Raw genomic sequence first — 19,018 nt, 5'->3', positions numbered from 1 at the left:
TACAGACCCAAACGAATACGGGACAGTAAAGCTACAAACAAACTTAGGTCTTCAGAATGAAGCGCTTGCTTTCAGAGTTGTTGACTTCAATACTATCGCAACTTTTGTCATAACAGATGAAACAGATTTCATAGAGATTGAAATAGATGACAAAAGAAGTGTTATAACATTTCCTAATAGAGCTGGGTATAGAATAGATAAAATTGCTGGAGTCATAGATACTCTCATAAATGAAGAAACTATTGACAACATAGATGTCGAACTCTCTTCTGAGGGAACATTGAAGTTCAGCAGCGAGAAAGAGTTTAAGATACCAAGAATGAGTCATAGAGTACAACTTCTTTGGGTGCATACCATATGACATTTCTTTGAAAAGTGTTGACAAAACGATTGAGATGAAATCTGTTCCATATGTATGTTATGGTAATTGTTTGTACGTTGAGTCAAAAATAGCTAATGTCACAGGTATTTCAGGAGTTAATAGTAAAGGTTCAGTAGAATATAAGTCTTTCTGTTATGCAGTCAATTCAATGTTCATTCCAAACGTTCCTGTCATAGCAACTCATTTAGGTAAATGGGTTCGCATTAGTCCACATAATTTGAAAGACATGCAATTCAGACTTGTTGACTTTCAAGGAGAGCCTGTAGAACTGAAGGCACCAGTGCGAATGACTGTTGAAGTTGACTTTTTAGAAAATATTAAATGCAACAGCTTACAAGAGAACTCAGAGCTAAAAATATAAAGTATGAATGTTATGTATTAGGTCATGAACTTTGGTTGTTGCTGTTTGATGAAACAAATGAGTTAGTTATGTCAGTCAAGAGAACAGAAAAATATTGTGTTAGTGAAAACTGCACCAAGTCAATAAGATTAGGTTTGCATTATGAAGATGAGTTCGATACTGTTGAAGAAGTTTTGGATAGATATTACAAATTGCTAACTTGAAATTTTTTGACTGACGGCGCAAAGCGCCAAGATGGGCTCAAAGAGCCCTCCTGACTGCTTTAATTTACTAAAACATATTTCAAACAAAGCTTATAGTCAGTAGATAGTTTTGTATACTCGTTCGAATATTTATACTTAAACTCAACTCCTGGAGTACCTGGTATTTCAATGATGCGGATGTTACCTATTTTCATGAATAGTGGAGTTTGACCACAGCATTCGATTTCAGGGTCGAGATAGTCAATGACACATTGTTTCCCTGTTATTCGTGAGATAACATTTTCAAGGTCCTCCTTTGTTAGAATTATTTGGTTCTTACTTATAAGAGTTGTCAAAAGCTTCTTATCGTCTTTGAGTAAAATTGTTTGGTATAACTGAAGAAGGTAATGGTCTATGTTATCTGAAGGATTTGTTTGAACATTTGTGTAAGGGTTGTCGTTGGCTTCTCTTGAAAGAACTTGGTCCAGTGGTGGATACTCTAACTTAACATCTGATGTAGCGTTAGCGTTTGAAGCTGTGTTTAAATTCACCGACTTAAGATCTGGTTCTTTTTCTTTCAAACACTCCGAACTATAGTTCTTTATGACAATATTGTTTGTCGTTCGTGAGTCAACATTTGATGTTGGTTCAATTGGAACATTAACGGCACCAGCTAAGATGGATTTGCTTCTCATTTCATATAGAATAAAAACCTTTTATATGTATGAAATGAACAATATACTCGACAAGGGTTTGAATGTAAAGCTAACGAATGAAAATATTGTTGAATTCACTGAGACAGGAGCTGTGTATAAAGATGTAGAACTACTGAACAAAAGAGCAAAGGGAAGAAGCAGGAATATGAACAAAGGGTGGAAGCCTATAAAAATTTATGTCAATGATGGCTCAGGAGGTTCAAACATAAAGTATGCAGAAAGTTATAGAGTTTATGCTCTCAAAGGTGAAAAGCCTTCATTTAAGAACAGCTATTCTAACGCATATCCTCAAAAGCTAACGGATGGGGAAGTGGATGATATGAATGACAGCAAAAATATTAACAGAAATGGCGACAGAGATGCATGGAATTTGTTTACCATCAGTCAATTGAAGGTTAAACTTTAAAACAATGTTGGTCGTTCCCATGGAATATTTTTGACTTTAATGGTATTAGTCATGATATGAATCTCAAGGTATGAACGAGGAGAGATGAGAGACTTATATGCTTCCCAAATTTCTTCAAAAGGTAATGTTATACCTGACTGTTTCCAAATGAGTTCAATATCATAACGTGAGAAACCTTGAAAGATAACGAAGTCAGTTATGAGACGTTCTATGTTTAAAGCAAGAAAACGCCATGTTTGCATAAGTATTGCTACAGTTAAATGGTAATGTCTGACTTTAGTTATGATGTTAGCTAATGGTGAGTCTGGTTTTGACACTAAACCTTTTCCGGCGAAGTCGTCACAAACGAGCAGAGTGTTTGAAGGATATTTTTTGAAGGGATATTTTGAAAGTTTTGACAGAATGTAGTTTGTAAGTCGTTTCATATCGTAAACTCCTGAGTATTGACGTAAGTGGTGTTTGTCAATAATTCTTTCCATCTCCTCAGAAGTCTTTTGGAGTATATAAGAATTTCCGAAAAAGTGACACCTAAAAAGTGACACTTTCGATAGGGAGTAACACTTAAAAAGTGACAATTTAAAATTCACAATAAATAAAAATAATAATTTTTTAGTCTATTAAATTATTCTTTTCTTTGAAATCCTCCAAAAATTCTTCGAAATGTTCTAAAATATAACCTGGAGAATTATAACAAAATTCATTAATTTCTAACATATACGTATCTAACAATTCATTTGGAATTTCAAACGATCTTAAATATGTAATTGAATTTTGTATCTTCTCATTTATTTGAGAAAGTTTTTCTTCAGCATTTTCCAATAAAAATCTTAATGGATTCAAATTGGCTTCTTGATTCTGAACAAAATTTAATACTTGGTATAAACGTGATTGAACTTCTCTTTTCAATTTTGTTTTATAATCTGTCAATCGAGGCTCGCGAATTCTAATTGAAGGAATAAAACCTGTTTGAAGTAAATTGTTTTTAATACGATAAAAGTAAATTGGGTGCAACTTTTCTAAAATATTTTTGACAAAAAATCAATTCTTTGATTTTTAACGCAGCCAAAATCGTGATATTTTATCTTTTAAAATAAAGATTCAGAAACGTTATTCACAACGGTTAATTCATTTGGTCTGGCAGCGGCTATCCACTGTTGTTTATGAATGTCCCACTGACGTGTAAAGTATTGATTAAATTCAATTGATCTTGAATTTTATCAATAATGTGCTCTTTATACATTTTTGCAGCATCTTCTTCTGTGCAATCACGATAATAACATAAAATGTTCATAAATTTTTCGACTTCTGATCTAATCTCTTCATCATTTATCTTTGAGAGATTCTTTTTAAGTGCGCGTATTACATGTAGCGCGCACCAAAAGATATTGCACTCCGGAAATGAATTCCTAATCCCGTTGAAAATGTTTAGTGCACAGTCAGACATGATAAATTCAGGTTCTGTGTGAGTTGTTTCAAAATATTTACTTAAGCAAAAAGAAATATTTTCACTATTATCTGGATATATTATAAAATAACACAAAGGGATAGAATGAGTATTAGCAAATTTGGTAGCTAATACATAAAAAGGAAATCCATGAATAATTAATTTAAACGTAAGTCTAAGTGATAAATTGGTGGTTTTTCATGAATTTGAGAGATCATATCATTATCAGAGTAAATAAAAACCAATTTGTCTGGAAAATCAGTATCTTCACCTTGAATGTCAAAATAAATAAGGTCATCATGTTGATCTTCCCATTGATTAACATAGTTTTGTAAAGATTGAAATTGATTTAAAGATATGTCTGGTAAAGATCTCATAAGATCTTGTTGTAAGACGAGTTACGGAAAGTGAGGTGAACTGAAAAAGTGACACTTATTTGGTCGGATAAATTCCCTATATATTTACTTGTCAAAAAAAATCAGACTTTTTTTGCTTTAAAAAATTTATAAGTTAATTATTGAGAACGAAGGTGAAAGGAAATGGATATCTCTTACCTTTCATTCCCTCGAGAAAGTTCAAAAACTTGGGTGCAATCAGAACTGATTGCACCCAAGTTTTTGAACTTTGTATAAGGAATTGTTGGCTATGATGTACTGATCATGAATCAGTACATCATAGCCAACAATTCCTTCGCAAACAGCGGGAAACTTTGTCTGAATAGTTTAACATTCAGACAAAGTTTCCCGCTGTCAGAGAGGGAATGGAAGGGTAAGAGGTATATATATTCATAATGTATACCTCTTACCCTTTCATTCCCTCGAGAAAGTTCAAAAACTTGGGTGCAATCAGTTCTGATTGCACCCAAGTTTTGAACTTTGTATAAGGAATTGTTGGCTATGATGTACTGATCATGAATCAGTACATCATAGCCAACAATTCCTTCGCAAACAGCGGGAAACTTTGTCTGAATAGTTTAACATTCAGACAAAGTTTCCCGCTTCAGAGAGGGAATGGAAGGGTAAGAGGTATATATTCATAATGTATACCTCTTACCCTTTCATTCCCTCGAGAAAGTTCAAAAACTTGGGTGCAATCAGTTCTGATTGCACCCAAGTTTTTGAACTTTGTATAAGGAATTGTTGGCTATGATGTACTGATCATGAATCAGTACATCATAGCCAACAATTCCTTCGCAAACAGCGGGAAACTTTGTCTGAATAGTTTTAACATTCAGACAAAGTTTCCCGCTGTCAGAGAGGGAATGGAAGGGTAAGAGGATATATTCATAATGTATACCTCTTACCTTTCATTCCCTCGAGAAAGTTCAAAAACTTGGGTGCAATCAGAACTGATTGCACCCAAGTTTTTGAACTTTGTATAAGGAATTGTTGGCTATGATGTACTGATCATGAATCAGTACATCATAGCCAACAATTCCTTCGCAAACAGCGGGAAACTTTGTCTGAATAGTTTAACATTCAGACAAAGTTTCCCGCTGTCAGAGAGGGAATGGAAGGGTAAGAGGTATATATTCATAATGTATACCTCTTACCCTTTCATTCCCTCGAGAAAGTTCAAAAACTTGGGTGCAATCAGTTCTGATTGCACCCAAGTTTTTTGAACTTTGTATAAGGAATTGTTGGCTATGATGTACTGATCATGAATCAGTACATCATAGCCAACAATTCCTTCGCAAACAGCGGGAAACTTTGTCTGAATAGTTTAACATTCAGACAAAGTTTCCCGCTGTCAGAGAGGGAATGGAAGGGTAAGAGGTATATATTCATAATGTATACCTCTTACCCTTTCATTCCCTCGAGAAAGTTCAAAAACTTGGGTGCAATCAGAACTGATTGCACCCAAGTTTTTTGAACTTTGTATAAGGAATTGTTGGCTATGATGTACTGATCATGAATCAGTACATCATAGCCAACAATTCCTTCGCAAACAGCGGGAAACTTTTCCGAAAAGTTTAACATTCAGACAAAGTTTCCCGCTGTCAGAGAGGGAATGGAAGGGTAAGAGGTATATATTCATAATGTATACCTCTTACCCTTTCATTCCCTCGAGAAAGTTCAAAAACTTGGGTGCAATCAGTTCTGATTGCACCCAAGTTTTTGAACTTTGTATAAGGAATTGTTGGCTATGATGTACTGATCATGAATCAGTACATCATAGCCAACAATTCCTTCGCAAACAGCGGGAAACTTTGTCTGAATAGTTTAACATTCAGACAAAGTTTCCCGCTGTCAGAGAGGGAATGGAAGGGTAAGAGGTATATATTCATAATGTATACCTCTTACCCTTTCATTCCTCGAGAAAGTTCAAAAACTTGGGTGCAATCAGTTCTGATTGCACCCAAGTTTTTGAAACTTTGTATAAGGAATTGTTGGCTATGATGTACTGATCATGAATCAGTACATCATAGCCAACAATTCCTTCGCAAACAGCGGGAAACTTTGTCTGAATAGTTTAACATTCAGACAAAGTTTCCCGCTGTCAGAGAGGGAATGGAAGGGTAAGAGGTATATATTCATAATGTATACCTCTTACCCTTTCATTCCCTCGAGAAAGTTCAAAAACTTGGGTGCAATCAGTTCTGATTGCACCAAGTTTTTGAACTTTGTATAAGGAATTGTTGGCTATGATGTACTGATCATGAATCAGTACATCATAGCCAACAATTCCTTCGCAAACAGCGGGAAACTTTGTCCGAATAGTTTAACATTCAGACAAAGTTTCCCGCTGTCAGAGAGGGAATGGAAGGGTAAGAGGTATATATTCATAATGTATACCTCTTACCCTTTCATTCCCTCGAGAAAGTTCAAAAACTTGGGTGCAATCAGTTCTGATTGCACCCAAGTTTTTGAACTTTGTATAAGGAATTGTTGGCTATGATGTACTGATCATGAATCAGTACATCATAGCCAACAATTCCTTCGCAAACAGCGGGAAACTTTGTCCGAATAGTTTAACATTCAGACAAAATAATTTAAAATAATGAAAAAGTTGATTTGTGAATCATTGAAATATTAATGCTGTTAAAAAAAAAAAAAAGGTAGTGGGGCTTCCAGGCACTTCGTACCCTCTAGCCCTGAAGATGTTTAGTATAAATGAAGTTTTTATTCGGAGGGCTTCCAGGCGCGTTGCGCCCTCTAGCCCCGAAGATGTTTAGTATAAATGAAGTTTTTATTCGGAAAATTGTTAGTCTTCTGGGTCGAAAACATTATATAATGTGTCGCTTTTCACAAATTATATATGTTTTCATGTTTTGTCACTTTTCTGTCACTTTTCAGGAAAAAACATTTTTATTATTATATATAAATGAATTTTACAAAACCACCGTTACCGTTCTTTGGAAATAAGAGTAAATGTAAAGATATTATATTGAGAGAACTTAAGAAACTACCGAATGGTCTAACATTTGTAGATTTGTTCGGTGGAAGTTTCTATATATCCCATTTGTGCCATACAATATTCCCAGACTCAAAGATTATATGCAATGACTTCGACAACTATATGGACCGTCTCAAACATATACCAGACACAAACAATATATTGAAAGCGTTAAAAGAAAAGATACCTATAGGTAAGATGGAACGTATACCATTAGATAACAAAAATATTGTGAGAGAGGTTTTGAAAAAAGCAGAATATATAGACTGGGATAGTATATCTGCTAGACTATTATATAGTGGTTCTATAAGAGTTCATGACATTGAAACACTTATGTCAAAAGTTTTATATCTTAACTATACAAATGTTTTCAAAGAGGACATAGAAAAATATATTGAGGGTATAGAGTTTGTGAGATGTCATTGGACAGAGTTGTATGAAAAATATAAAGACAAGGAAAATGTTTTCTTTATAGTGGACCCGCCGTTCTATAACACATGGGATTTTCAATACCAAGTAGACTGGACTTTGAGAGACTCTTTAGAAACTTTAGACGTTTTACATAACCATCCATGCTTTTACTTTACATCCGATAAAAGTGGTTTGGAAACCGTTATGAGATGGTTAGAGGACATACATGACTATGAGTTTAGATATGACAAGATAGAATATGAGAGAGGTCCTATAAACCGGAGAAAGTGTCATAACAAAGAAATTTTACTAGTAAGTAAATGTGGTTTTGAAATAGGACTACTTGTTTTAGGTTTTTTCCATTGTGTCATTTATTTATTTGACGTGGCAGAAAGATATAGAGAATATGAAGATGAACCAATGCCTGCAAATGTTCAGCATATGTACTCGTAAGAGATATTTTTATCTAATATTAAATGGACGCACAGAACTTAGCGAATGCACAGCAACCTGGACAACCAAACCCAGAGAATATTCCAAATGAAGTTAGAATACAAACTGCAATGGCAAACTATGGTCAAGTGCCAACAGATGTACAAATGCAAACTGCCATGTCAAAATGACGCTGCGTTAGGTTTGCCACCATGGTATGCAAATATGAGATGGAAAGAGTTTTATACAAACCCTGAAGTGGGATATAAACAACTTTATGCAGATGACGCAAACACAGGAGTTGACCCAGAATATGTTTTCTACCAGAGGAGAAACAGAATGTATGAGCTCCAGTTAAAGAATGCTATGGAACTCAACAGGAAACGTAAGAGACTAGGTGGACATTAGATTTTTACATATAGTAAAATGGGTTTCTTCAGTAGTATTGGAAACTTCTTCAGAAGAGTTGGAAGAGGTATATGGAATGGAATAAAATCTGTCGGAAGAGGAGTATGGAACGGTGTCAAAAATATTGGTAAAAGAGTAGGTCAGTTTTTGGTATTATACCTAAAGACCCTGAACCAGAAGAACAAGCTCCTGTTATACAACAGCCTGAACCTGCACCACAGTCTAGTTGGCAACCAAATCCAACACCTCAACCGTATTAAAAAATTATATTTTTACCGTTCGATAGTAGTTGTATATGAAACTAAGTTCTAAGTAAAACGCATGGTATAATGGAATTATTCTTTTTCTTCCATCTGTAGTAAACCATACTTGAAAGTCTGAAATACTTCCACTTGGTGGTTCGTATAACTTTGTAGGTTTTTCGTAAAAGTCATTTGCCAAGCATAAGAAAGAGTTTTGTGCACCAGAAAATGAAGCATGAACGATAATAGCATCTGGGTCGAAAACATTTTCATATGTTCCATTAGGGTTTTCGACTTCATAAAAGTCCGGGTGTACTGGATATTCTGCAGGCTGATTTAACATCCTCATAAATCTATACCATGCCAAGTTGTTATATTTTGTAGAAATATAAACGTTTTCTCCAAGGTCTTCTATTCTATTGATTTTTAACAGTTGCATTTTTCCTGTCATAAAAATAATATCGAGATGGTATTCTCCTTCGTCAATGTTATACTGCTTTGCATATTCGATATAGATATCGTTTATTTTTTCTTGAAAAGCTTGAAGAGTTGTTTCTAAGTTTACAAGCAAACTAACTTGTAAAAGTTTTCCCTGTTCAAATTTCTCATACATACGTTTTTTTCTTGTTATAGTATCGAACTTCAAAACCGACCGTAAATGGGAAACCATGTATGGCTTCTGAAATGAACTTCATTCTACGAAAGCCAATAGCTTTTGTGACAGATGGGTCTCTTTAACCATCTTAATGGGTAGTCAAAAACGATAGCCTTCATGCTTTACGGTCTCTGTCTCAAACTTTTGACCGACATTAGTAAAAAGTTCATCTAATGGTTTAGTTGTAAGCAACTCTAGAATTTTCTTTTTCTATTGAAAGCATATTTTATCTAGAATAAAAATGTCAAATGAAACAGCGTCTATGAGAGAAATACAACACAACCGACAACTCATTATACAAGCTTCTAATAAGAACACAACAAACTTTTCAAACTATTCTAGATATCTGAGTCATTGAAAGAAGGAAACTTAAAACTGACAATAAACCCAATGACAGATGAGTTTCTGTTTCAAGACAATAAGAACATACTGTCTGTATAATCCAACAAAAGGAACTTTAAACGAGAAACCTATATAAATGAACTTCTTTTGAAAACAGATGTTGACAACAAAGCTGACAAAGAATATGTAGACGATGCAATAGCAAAAGAAGAAGAAAGAGCTAACAAAGCTTATGCAACAAAAGAACATACTCATCCTGAACTAGCAGACAAAAACATATGTTGACAATAAAATGTCAAAGTGAAGTGAACAAGAGCTGAAAACGAATATTCTAAAAAGACTCATATACATTCTATATCTGATATTACAAACTTACAAGAAACCTTAAACAGGAAAAGTGCCGTTGGACATACACATACCATTGCAAATATTACAAACTTACAAGAAACCTTAAACAGGAAAAGTGACGTTGGACATACACATACCATTGCAAATATTAAAACTTACAAGAAACCTTAAACAGGAAAAGTGACGTTGGACATACACATACCATTGCAAATATTACAAACTTACAAGAAACCTTAAACAGGAAAAGTGCCGTTGGACATACACATACATCTTCTGAAATAACAGACTTAAACGTTAGCCTTGAAAAGAAAGCAGATAAAACATATGTCAATGAAATATACCAAAGTTTAGTTGGAACAAAAAATATTGAAACTATTGTTGGTGACTTTTCTGTCAATGAAGAAAATAAATATTTTAGATGGCAGTTGGTACATTCCTTAAAAAATGGTATACGGTATAAACTCATTCCGAAAAATAACAATGAAATGTATGTAAGCTATAAAAAGAATGATGGTACACAAGTTAAAGTTCCATTAGACAACAACTGCTACTTAAACTTATATGGAGACGAACAAAAGAAATATTTAAGAGTTTATGAAATGACAGATATGACATTGCCTGACCCAGCTCCAGCACCATATTATTATGACTATGGAGATGACGTCAGAACACCACATGTAGATGAACAAAAGCTAACATTATATTTAGATTATTATAGATATAAAAGATATAATGCAATAGAAAAACGAGAATAGTATATTATTATACAGATGACAGAAATAAATATTATAGTCAAGATTTTACCTACCCTGAAAACATAAGATTATATTATAAAAATATTCTGACACAAACCAGAAGAAACCTGAAATAGTTGCACTATAATTTTAAGTTCAAAAGAGACAATCCTATAATATCTCATATGTTTGATTTAATGAACCCAGTAGGTTCTATTTATACATCTATGGAAGCAAGAGGTCCTCAAGTAATGTTTGGTGTTGGTGCATGGGAACAAATAGTCGACAGGTTTTTGTATTGTGCAAACTCTTCAAAGGAAACAGGTGGAAGTAAAACGATTTCAGGTGAAAATTTACCTGCACATAGTCACTACATAGATTTAAGTACATCTCAAGCAGGTTGGCATAAGCATAGATATTGGGATTGGTCAGAAATGACAAAAGGTAAAGGATATGATGTTAAAGACGACGTTAAGTTTGCTATAAATTGTTACTGGAGTGACACTCAGGGAGAAGGAAACCATACACATTTCGTTTCAGGATATACACAAACAACGGGACAAAGTAAAGAATACATGCCACCTTACATGACAGTTTACGCATGGTATAGAATTGCTTAGTCGTCATTTTCAACTTCTTTAGCATATTCGTCAGGAGTTGTCTTATATTTGTTAGGAACTGTCTTTGAAAGTATACCACCTTGAACTTTGACAAGTTTGAAACGAGGTCTGACAATAGTAGTTTTATCTTCTGCTTGCAGTGTGTACATTTTGCCATGTTTGCCTAAAACTTCATAATATTCTCTTGTATACTTTCTTCTATTTTTACGAACACGAATGTGAGTACCTGTCGGGTTCCCATTGTTGTCATAGTCAATAGTATTTTCATATGGGTCGCGTTTAGGTATTTCTATTTTTACTTTGTCTCCTTTCTGAAGTTTGAAGCCCGGCATTCTTTCTTGTTTGTCTCTTTTGACTAAATTATTAAACATATAGTCTTTCTCTAAGTCGGGGTTGTTTTTCATTTCTTCGGGGGAGTGGTTTCCCAAACCTTTTTGTTTACGGTTATTGTAAATATTTAAAACATGTCTCATCTTTGCCATGGAGAAGTGTCTATATTTGTCGTCATATGACATTTCATTTGCTTCACCACCTTGTGGTTGGTTTAAGTCTCTTAACATTTTTATACAACCGTCAATGACACCAAGAGCAGAATGGTTTTGGTCGACAATGAAATATTGGTTTACATTTTTTGAACGCAGATAGTTTTTAATATCGTCTGATTTGAAAGAACTTTCACAGTCAGATGTTAGTTTTGTTGGATGGTATTTGTCAACGAATATTGTCAAAGCAGTTTTCACATCTAAAATATTTTTGGACCATAATGGTATGGCTTCACAGTATCTTGTGTTTTGACCAACAAATATTAGCCAGTATGGAGGTCCATCTGTTCTAACTCTCGGAATGTTTTCCAAGATATCCATAAACCAAGCATTTGGTGTTGAACTAAAGATTTTTATCATGAGTGCTTTTTTTGTTGCCTTAGAAACATAGGGGTCCTTGTTTGGATTCGTCATTTTTTAACCCATAAGAAATGGGTTTATTTGGCGCATTAGCAGGAGTCGCATCTAGATTTTTACCCGCAGTGGGAACAATAGCCAGAGGTGTATTTGGAGTTGGAAGGAAGATTTTGAGTACATTAGGTATACTTAAAGAGAAAGCACAACCTATTATACAAACTGTACAGAAAGGTTGGGATGTAGCACGAGATGCAACAAATCTTATTCCAAATCCTGAAACAAGAGGAAAAGTTCAAGGATGGATGGACAATGTAGGAAGACAAGCAGGAAACTATTATAACAAAGCAAATGACTACTATAACCAAGCAGGACACTATATGGACCAAGGTGAAAGATTCTTTAACAGAGGATATAACCATGCACAACAGTGGGTAAACAATAACCAACCGCAACCACCTCAAACTTGGGGAATGTAAAATTTTTTACTGAGATGAAATGAACAATACAGCATTGAGACAAATGGGTTCAAGATGGATTTGTCGGCTTCCAGCAGTTACACAACGTGTTTGTCAAGTTCTTCCTATACCTCAGGAAGTTTTAGACCGACTTAAAAAACCTCAACAACCAGTTGAAAACAAACCAAACTAAAATTTTTTACTGAGATGAAATGACCGAAGAAGTTGAAACGGTAGATTTGACACCACAAACAAAAAGTTCAGAACCATTGTCAAAACCCGTCAAAGAACTTACAGATGAAGAGAAAAATTCAATAATAGAAAGTGCCAGGTCTGGAAATACAAACCCTAACTATAAAGTCACTTTTCATAAAAATGGAACGGCTAGTATCTCAAAAAAGAAACAGACTCTCACAAATAAAATATTGAAGTCTGAAGGAGCTTTCGAGACAACAGATGGAAAAGTTTACTTCACTGACCAACAGTTCATTATAGAACATCTCATTGACTTAGAGTCGAAATATTCTAAACTATACAACAAACACAAAAAGTTGAAAGGAAAACAAAAACAAATGGCATATGATATTTATGAAGATGTTGACGACACAACTGTTCCTGCAAGTGAAGTAAAGTCAGAGGAACCGAAAAGTGACGAAAAACAGATAGAAGAAGAAAAACCAAAAACTGAAGATAAACCAAAAACAAAGTTTAGTTTGGAAACTAAACCAAGTTAACCTTCATTAGCTGGTATGGGTTGGCGTCAAAGACTTATGGCAGCAGGCGGTTATGTAAAGTAAAGAAAAAATATTTTTTTATTTTATTTGAAATGTACGCTGAGTTTGTTGGAGAAGACCGTTGGGAAACTTGTTTGTTAGATGAGAAATATGAAATGGCATACCATTTTAAAACAATATATTTTTACATATATTAAATGCTTCAGGTTGAAAAACAAAGAACAAAAGTAGTAGATACAAAACCGTTAGACTATATCTATACAAATGCTGGTAGGACTATTTCAGATGAAGAAATTTCATCCCGAGCATACAGGTTTGACTATCCAATTCGTTGGCTTCAAAGTCCTTCAGATGCAAAGGCAATAGGATTTAGAAGAGTTTTGTTTTCAAATAGAACTAACGCATTTATGTTCGCAGTATATTTTCATGGGCAGTATAAAGGTTCTGATGGTCTAATAGACAAATTTGACGAAATGAGAATCTTTACAGTTCGTTCAGACGAAAGTCTTGAGAAAACTCTAAATGACTTTCAAACTCAAATGAACAAATATTATTGGGAATTTCAAGAAAAATACGACTCTTTACTAAATGGAACATACTATCTGAAACTAGAATATGACAAGATGAACTCCACCGTTTCATTTCAAAAGATTGAAATTAACCCTCCAAGAGATACAGAGTTTTTATTTTGGGAAGTAGACAAACGTTCTTGGGCACAATTTCTTCGGTTACTAAACCAGAACGAACCATTACCACCAGATGGTCCATTTAAATTTATACTTCCACCAGCAGATTTGACAGTTTATAGAAACGTGTTTGACCCTCAAAATGTTATGTGTCATGCAAGTTTCAGTTCAAGCAACAATAGTTTTCTATGTATTGGTAAGGACTTTTATGACTTTGCTTCTAAATTCTACGAACCACCTAGTAACAGTTTCTCTGACTTTCAAGTTTGGTTCACAACAAATGGTGTGCAACATATTATTCCATTGTACTATGACTTTTATCTCGAATTGTCTTTCATATATAACTACGGAAAAGTGCTGAAAAAGTATTGAAAAATACTTTTAGGGTAGCATGTTAGATCTAACACGTTTTCTAACCACTTTTCTAACATCGTAGAAAACTCATGAAAACAATTTATTTTTGACACTTTCACAAAAAACATAAAAAAGTGAAGTTAAACGTTAAGGTTTACTGAACTGGTTGGATGTCGCCTTCTGAGGTTATGTAGAACGGCTGACCCGAGAAGTGAAGGAGAGACTGAATTGCCAATTTCATATGGGGTAGGGGGTTCTCCTTGTTTGGTATTTTTATCCAAGGACGTTTGTTTAGGAACTTAACAAGAGCTTCTCTTTTGGCGTCCTTTATGTCGTCGAAAGGAGTGTTTTCTGGTATTTGAATTGGAATTCCGGTCGAAGTCTCGAGATTCAAGGCAGCCCTTCCAGAAATAGTGGTGAACTTGACCTTGGGCTTCATGACCTTGCGCAAGTAGTCTTTTACGCAGTCGTTAATTTAAATTAGGTAAATTGCCTCGTCAAATCCTTCTGGCATTCCGAGTCCTTCCATCCGACAGGAAAATATTTTCCCGACAACTGGAAAAAATTTTCCGGACAAAAGGAAAAATTTTTCCCGACGACAAGAAAAAATTTTCCAGTTGTCCGTCCGTAAACCATTCAAATTTTCGAAAATTGAGAACTTTTTGGTCGAACTTCAGAAAAAGTTTTTCCTTCCGACAGAAAAAGTTTTTCCTTCCGACAGAAAAAGTTTTTCCTTCCGACAGAAAAAGTTTTTCCTTCCGACAGAAAAAGTTTTTCCTTCCGACAGGACACAAACAGATGACTGACGTCCCACCAACCGAGTCCATTCCCAAACCAGAGGAACCTAAAGAACCACAACAGTCTCCTCAGCAACCTCAGTTCCAGCAAGTACCTCCGAATTTCTACCAATTTCCACCTCAAGGTTACTACCCACCACAAGGCTTCCCGAACTACCCTCCTCTGCCTATGCCTTACTGCCCCAACCCTTGGATGTTCCAGCAAGCTCCACCCCAGCAATTCCAATCTCAATCCAAATCGAAGAGAGACCAAGAGTTCGAAGAAGGTCTGAACCGTTTACGCAAAGAGTATGCCCCAGCTCCAATTGAGAGAAAGTTGTTCCCGGACCAAAAATATAATTTATGTTAACATGTTAGATCTAACACGTTTTCTAACACGTTTTCTCACCCTCATAACTTTGTCATGACTTCTTCGTAAACTAAACGTAAATGTTTTGTGAAGAATATAGCAACCGCCGGAATTCAGACGGTTGCTTTTTATACAAAATTCATGCGGGAAATTCTTGAGTTTTGGTTGAAAGAATACGGTGGAGCCAAAAGTGGCTCGACCTCAAAACAAGCATTTTATGAGCTTACAAAGGGTGTTATGAATGAATTCAAAGGTATTTGCATACATCCTGACCTCGTTCATTTTGTTCCCGGACCAAAAATATAATTTAGGGTAGAAGGTTAGATCTCACCTGTTTTTTCACCTCTTTTTTCACCTCTTGAATTTGTCAAGACTTCTTCGTAAATGTTTTGTCAAGACTTCTTCGTAAATGTTTTGTCAAGACTTCTTCGTAATGAGTGTAAAGGACCCAAAAATATAATTTAGGGTAGAAGGTTAGATCTCACCTGTTTTTTCACCTCTTTTTTCACCTCTTGAATTTGTCAAGACTTCTTCGTAAATGTTTTGTCAAGACTTCTTCGTAAATGTTTTCGTTATGCCACTTTGTGCCGTCAGTCAGTCAGTCAATGAAATTTACACCAAAAATATAATTTAGGGTAGAAGGTTAGATCTAACCTGTTTTCTAACCTGTTTTCTACCCTCGTGAATTTTCATGAATTTCCTTAAGATAGAAAAAATAAAGTTAGTTTTATTTTGTATGTAAAGATATGATTTCAGGGATTTTTTTGACGAAGTGCAAACGTTCACTTCGTCAAAAAATAACAGTTATATAATGAAAAAGTGTCATTTTTTGTATTTTTTTGTATGTAAAGATATGATTTCAGGGATTTTTTTGACGAAGTGCAAACGTTCACTTCGTCAAAAAATAACAGTTATATAATGAAAAAGTGTCATTTTTTGTATTTTTTTGTATTTGACGAGAATGTCGGGTAGATGGTTAGATCTAACACGTTTTCTAACACGTTTTCTAACCTCTTGAATTTGTCAAGACTTCTTCGTACATGTTTTGTCAAGACTTCTTCGTAAATGTTTTGTCAAGACTTCTTCGTACATGTTTTGTCAAGACTTCTTCGTAAATGTTTTGTCAAGACTTCTTCATCGTAATGAGTGTAAAGGACCCAAAAATATAATTTAGGGTAGAAGGTTAGATCTAACCTGTTTTCTAACCTGTTTTCTACCCTCTTGAATTTGTCATGACTTCTTCGTAAATGTTTTGTCAAGACTTCTTCGTAAATGTTTTGTCAAGACTTCTTCGTACATGTTTTGTCAAGACTTCTTCGTACATGTTTTGTCAAGACTTCTTCGTAAATGTTTTGTCAAGACTTCTTCGTACATGTTTTGTCAAGACTTCTTCGTACATGTTTTGTCAAGACTTCTTCGTAAATGTTTTGTCAAGACTTCTTCGTACATGTTTTGTCAAACATGAACGTACATGCTTTGTCAAGACTTCTTCGTAAATGTTTTTTCACCTCTTTTTTCACCTCTTGAATTTTCATGACTTCTTCGTAAATGTTTTGTCATGACTTCTTCGTAAATGTTTTGTCAAGACTTCTTCATCGTAATGAGTGTAAAGGACCCAAAAATATAATTTAGGGTAGAAGGTTAGATCTAACCTGTTTTCTAACCTGTTTTCTACCCTCTTGAATTTGTCATGACTTCTTCGTAAATGTTTTGTCAAGACTTCTTCGTACATGTTTTGTCAAGACTTCTTCGTACATGTTTTGTCAAGACTTCTTCGTAAATGTTTTGTCAAGACTTCTTCGTACATGTTTTGTCAAGACTTCTTCGTACATGTTTTGTCAAGACTTCTTCGTAAATGTTTTGTCAAGACTTCTTCGTACATGTTTTGTCAAACATGAACGTACATGCTTTGTCAAGACTTCTTCGTAAATGTTTTTTCACCTCTTTTTTCACCTCTTGAATTTTCATGACTTCTTCGTAAATGTTTTGTCATGACTTCTTCGTAAATGTTTTGTCAAGACTTCTTCATCGTAATGAGTGTAAAGGACCCAAAAATATAATTTAGGGTAGAAGGTTAGATCTAACCTGTTTTCTAACCTGTTTTCTACCCTCTTGAATTTGTCATGACTTCTTCGTAAATGTTTTGTCAAGACTTCTTCGTAAATGTTTTGTCAAGACTTCTTCGTACATGTTTTGTCAAGACTTCTTCGTACATGTTTTGTCAAGACTTCTTCGTAAATGTTTTGTCAAGACTTCTTCGTACATGTTTTGTCAAACATGAACGTACATGCTTTGTCAAGACTTCTTCGTAAATGTTTTTTCACCTCTTTTTTCACCTCTTGAATTTTCATGACTTCTTCGTAAATGTTTTGTCATGACTTCTTCGTAAATGTTTTCTAACCTCATTTCTACCCTCTTGAATTTTCATGACTTCTTCGTACATGTTTTGTCAAGACTTCTTCGTAATGAGTGTAAAGGACCCAAAAATAAAGTTTAGGTGAAGAGGTTAGATCTAACCTGTTTTCTACCCTCATTTCTACCCTCGTGAATTTTCATGAATTTTCCCGAAATAAAAAATAAAGTTAGTTTTATTTTTTTATTTTTTTTTATTTTGTATAAAAGATATGATTTCAACAATAGGTTCTACAACAATTCAAACAACAGCACCAAACTCGTTAGTCATGAATCCAACATCTATGTTAGTAGAAATGAAAAGCTTCATTCCTTCTTCATATACTTTCGAAACAGAAATACAAAGAATAAAGCAAGAACTTTTAACAAGTAATTTAGACTGTAGTGCGAAAGATGAAACAAATGAACAGTATCTTTATGAAATGCAGGACCTCATCGACCATTTGCCTAAACTACCTGAAATCCAACAACAAAAACTCACTATTCCTGAATTCGACGAAATTGAAGTCAAAGCAACTGACTCAGTAGAAATAAAGAAGTTCATACGAAAGGTAAACTATGAGTTTCTAGGATTTCATTGCAACCATAAGGTTATGGACAAAGATTGCGACATGGTATATAAGAATGTTTCTGACATATATAAATCTGAAGAATTTAAGACCTACGACAACTTTGTTTCGTTAGTTGCTGAATGTGTATGGCAGATAAGAGATAAAGATAAAAGATGTAAAATATGGAACAAACAAATAAAACCAGCAGCTTTTGAGATGAAGAGAGCAATTGACGCCTTGGTTGTTCTAGCAGGTAAGGTTTCAGAATATAACGCAAAAATGAACCCGCAATGTTCAAAATGTAAGGCAGCAATGAGGAGATATAACTACTCCGTCAAAGAGATAGAAAGAATGAGAAACGACTATGCAGATTTAAAGAAAGAAGCAGAAAAGCCAGCAGAAGATAAAATGGACATGTTAGAATTTCTGAACAAAAACTATCCAACAGCAGAAGATTTCCTTCTATCTGACGTCAAGAAGAAATATAAAGAAACCTTCGGCATAGTTAAAACATTCGATATCCTCAGCGAAGAAATAGAAGCTACAAAACTGTTTAGAGTCTCACGAATTCATAACGTTTACCATGTAAAACGCTTATAAAATAACTGGGGTAGAAAAGAGGTTAGAAAACAGGTTAGATCTAACCTTCTACCCTAAAATATATTTTTGCTGAAAAATGACCAAAATTCTGAGTAAAATAAT

General features: G+C 34.5%; 7 protein-coding genes and 1 pseudogene across 8 annotated transcripts, besides 4 other annotated features; 7 read left to right on the top strand and 1 right to left on the bottom strand.

The window, feature by feature from the left end:
* Window positions 1–2,547: part of a mobile genetic element that runs on past the window's edge.
* Window positions 531–743, top strand: TVAGG3_0572620 (uncharacterized protein; the record flags this gene model as incomplete). Its single annotated transcript, XM_051238841.1, has 1 exon — window positions 531–743. One exon carries the CDS (start codon window positions 531–533, stop codon window positions 741–743), a length of 213 nt encoding a protein of 70 aa, XP_051096665.1.
* Window positions 2,545–3,881: a mobile genetic element.
* A 148-nt stretch (window positions 3,882–4,029) lies between these two features.
* Window positions 4,030–6,478: a mobile genetic element.
* Window positions 6,479–6,534: 56 nt separating this feature from the next.
* Window positions 6,535–19,018: part of a mobile genetic element that runs on past the window's edge.
* On the bottom strand, window positions 8,403–9,258 carry TVAGG3_0572580 (annotated as a pseudogene). The gene has a single exon. A coding segment is annotated over exon 1 (856 nt).
* TVAGG3_0572570 (uncharacterized protein) lies at window positions 12,053–12,454 on the top strand (the record flags this gene model as incomplete). The annotated part of the gene is made up of 1 exon (XM_051238840.1): window positions 12,053–12,454. The coding sequence occupies one exon, from the start codon at window positions 12,053–12,055 to the stop codon at window positions 12,452–12,454; it is 402 nt and encodes a 133-aa protein (XP_051096664.1).
* On the top strand, window positions 12,474–12,626 carry TVAGG3_0572560 (uncharacterized protein; the record flags this gene model as incomplete). Its single annotated transcript, XM_051238839.1, has 1 exon — window positions 12,474–12,626. One exon carries the CDS (start codon window positions 12,474–12,476, stop codon window positions 12,624–12,626), a length of 153 nt encoding a protein of 50 aa, XP_051096663.1.
* Window positions 12,646–13,162, top strand: TVAGG3_0572550 (uncharacterized protein; the record flags this gene model as incomplete). The annotated part of the gene is made up of 1 exon (XM_051238838.1): window positions 12,646–13,162. A coding segment is annotated over one exon (517 nt), but the record flags the coding sequence as incomplete, so codon positions are not given.
* Window positions 13,575–14,225, top strand: TVAGG3_0572540 (uncharacterized protein; the record flags this gene model as incomplete). Its single annotated transcript, XM_051238837.1, has 1 exon — window positions 13,575–14,225. One exon carries the CDS (start codon window positions 13,575–13,577, stop codon window positions 14,223–14,225), a length of 651 nt encoding a protein of 216 aa, XP_051096661.1.
* On the top strand, window positions 15,006–15,353 carry TVAGG3_0572530 (uncharacterized protein; the record flags this gene model as incomplete). Its single annotated transcript, XM_051238836.1, has 1 exon — window positions 15,006–15,353. The coding sequence occupies one exon, from the start codon at window positions 15,006–15,008 to the stop codon at window positions 15,351–15,353; it is 348 nt and encodes a 115-aa protein (XP_051096660.1).
* On the top strand, window positions 17,978–18,916 carry TVAGG3_0572520 (organellar and viral DNA polymerase type B; the record flags this gene model as incomplete). The annotated part of the gene is made up of 1 exon (XM_051238835.1): window positions 17,978–18,916. The coding sequence occupies one exon, from the start codon at window positions 17,978–17,980 to the stop codon at window positions 18,914–18,916; it is 939 nt and encodes a 312-aa protein (XP_051096659.1).

Source organism: Trichomonas vaginalis, chromosome II (genome assembly GCF_026262505.1).
Source record: "Trichomonas vaginalis G3 chromosome II, whole genome shotgun sequence".
In the NCBI taxonomy this organism is placed as follows: Eukaryota; Parabasalia; order Trichomonadida; family Trichomonadidae; genus Trichomonas; species Trichomonas vaginalis.
Note: the sequence above shows the minus strand (reverse complement) of the source record. Positions and strands in the feature narration are given on the sequence as shown.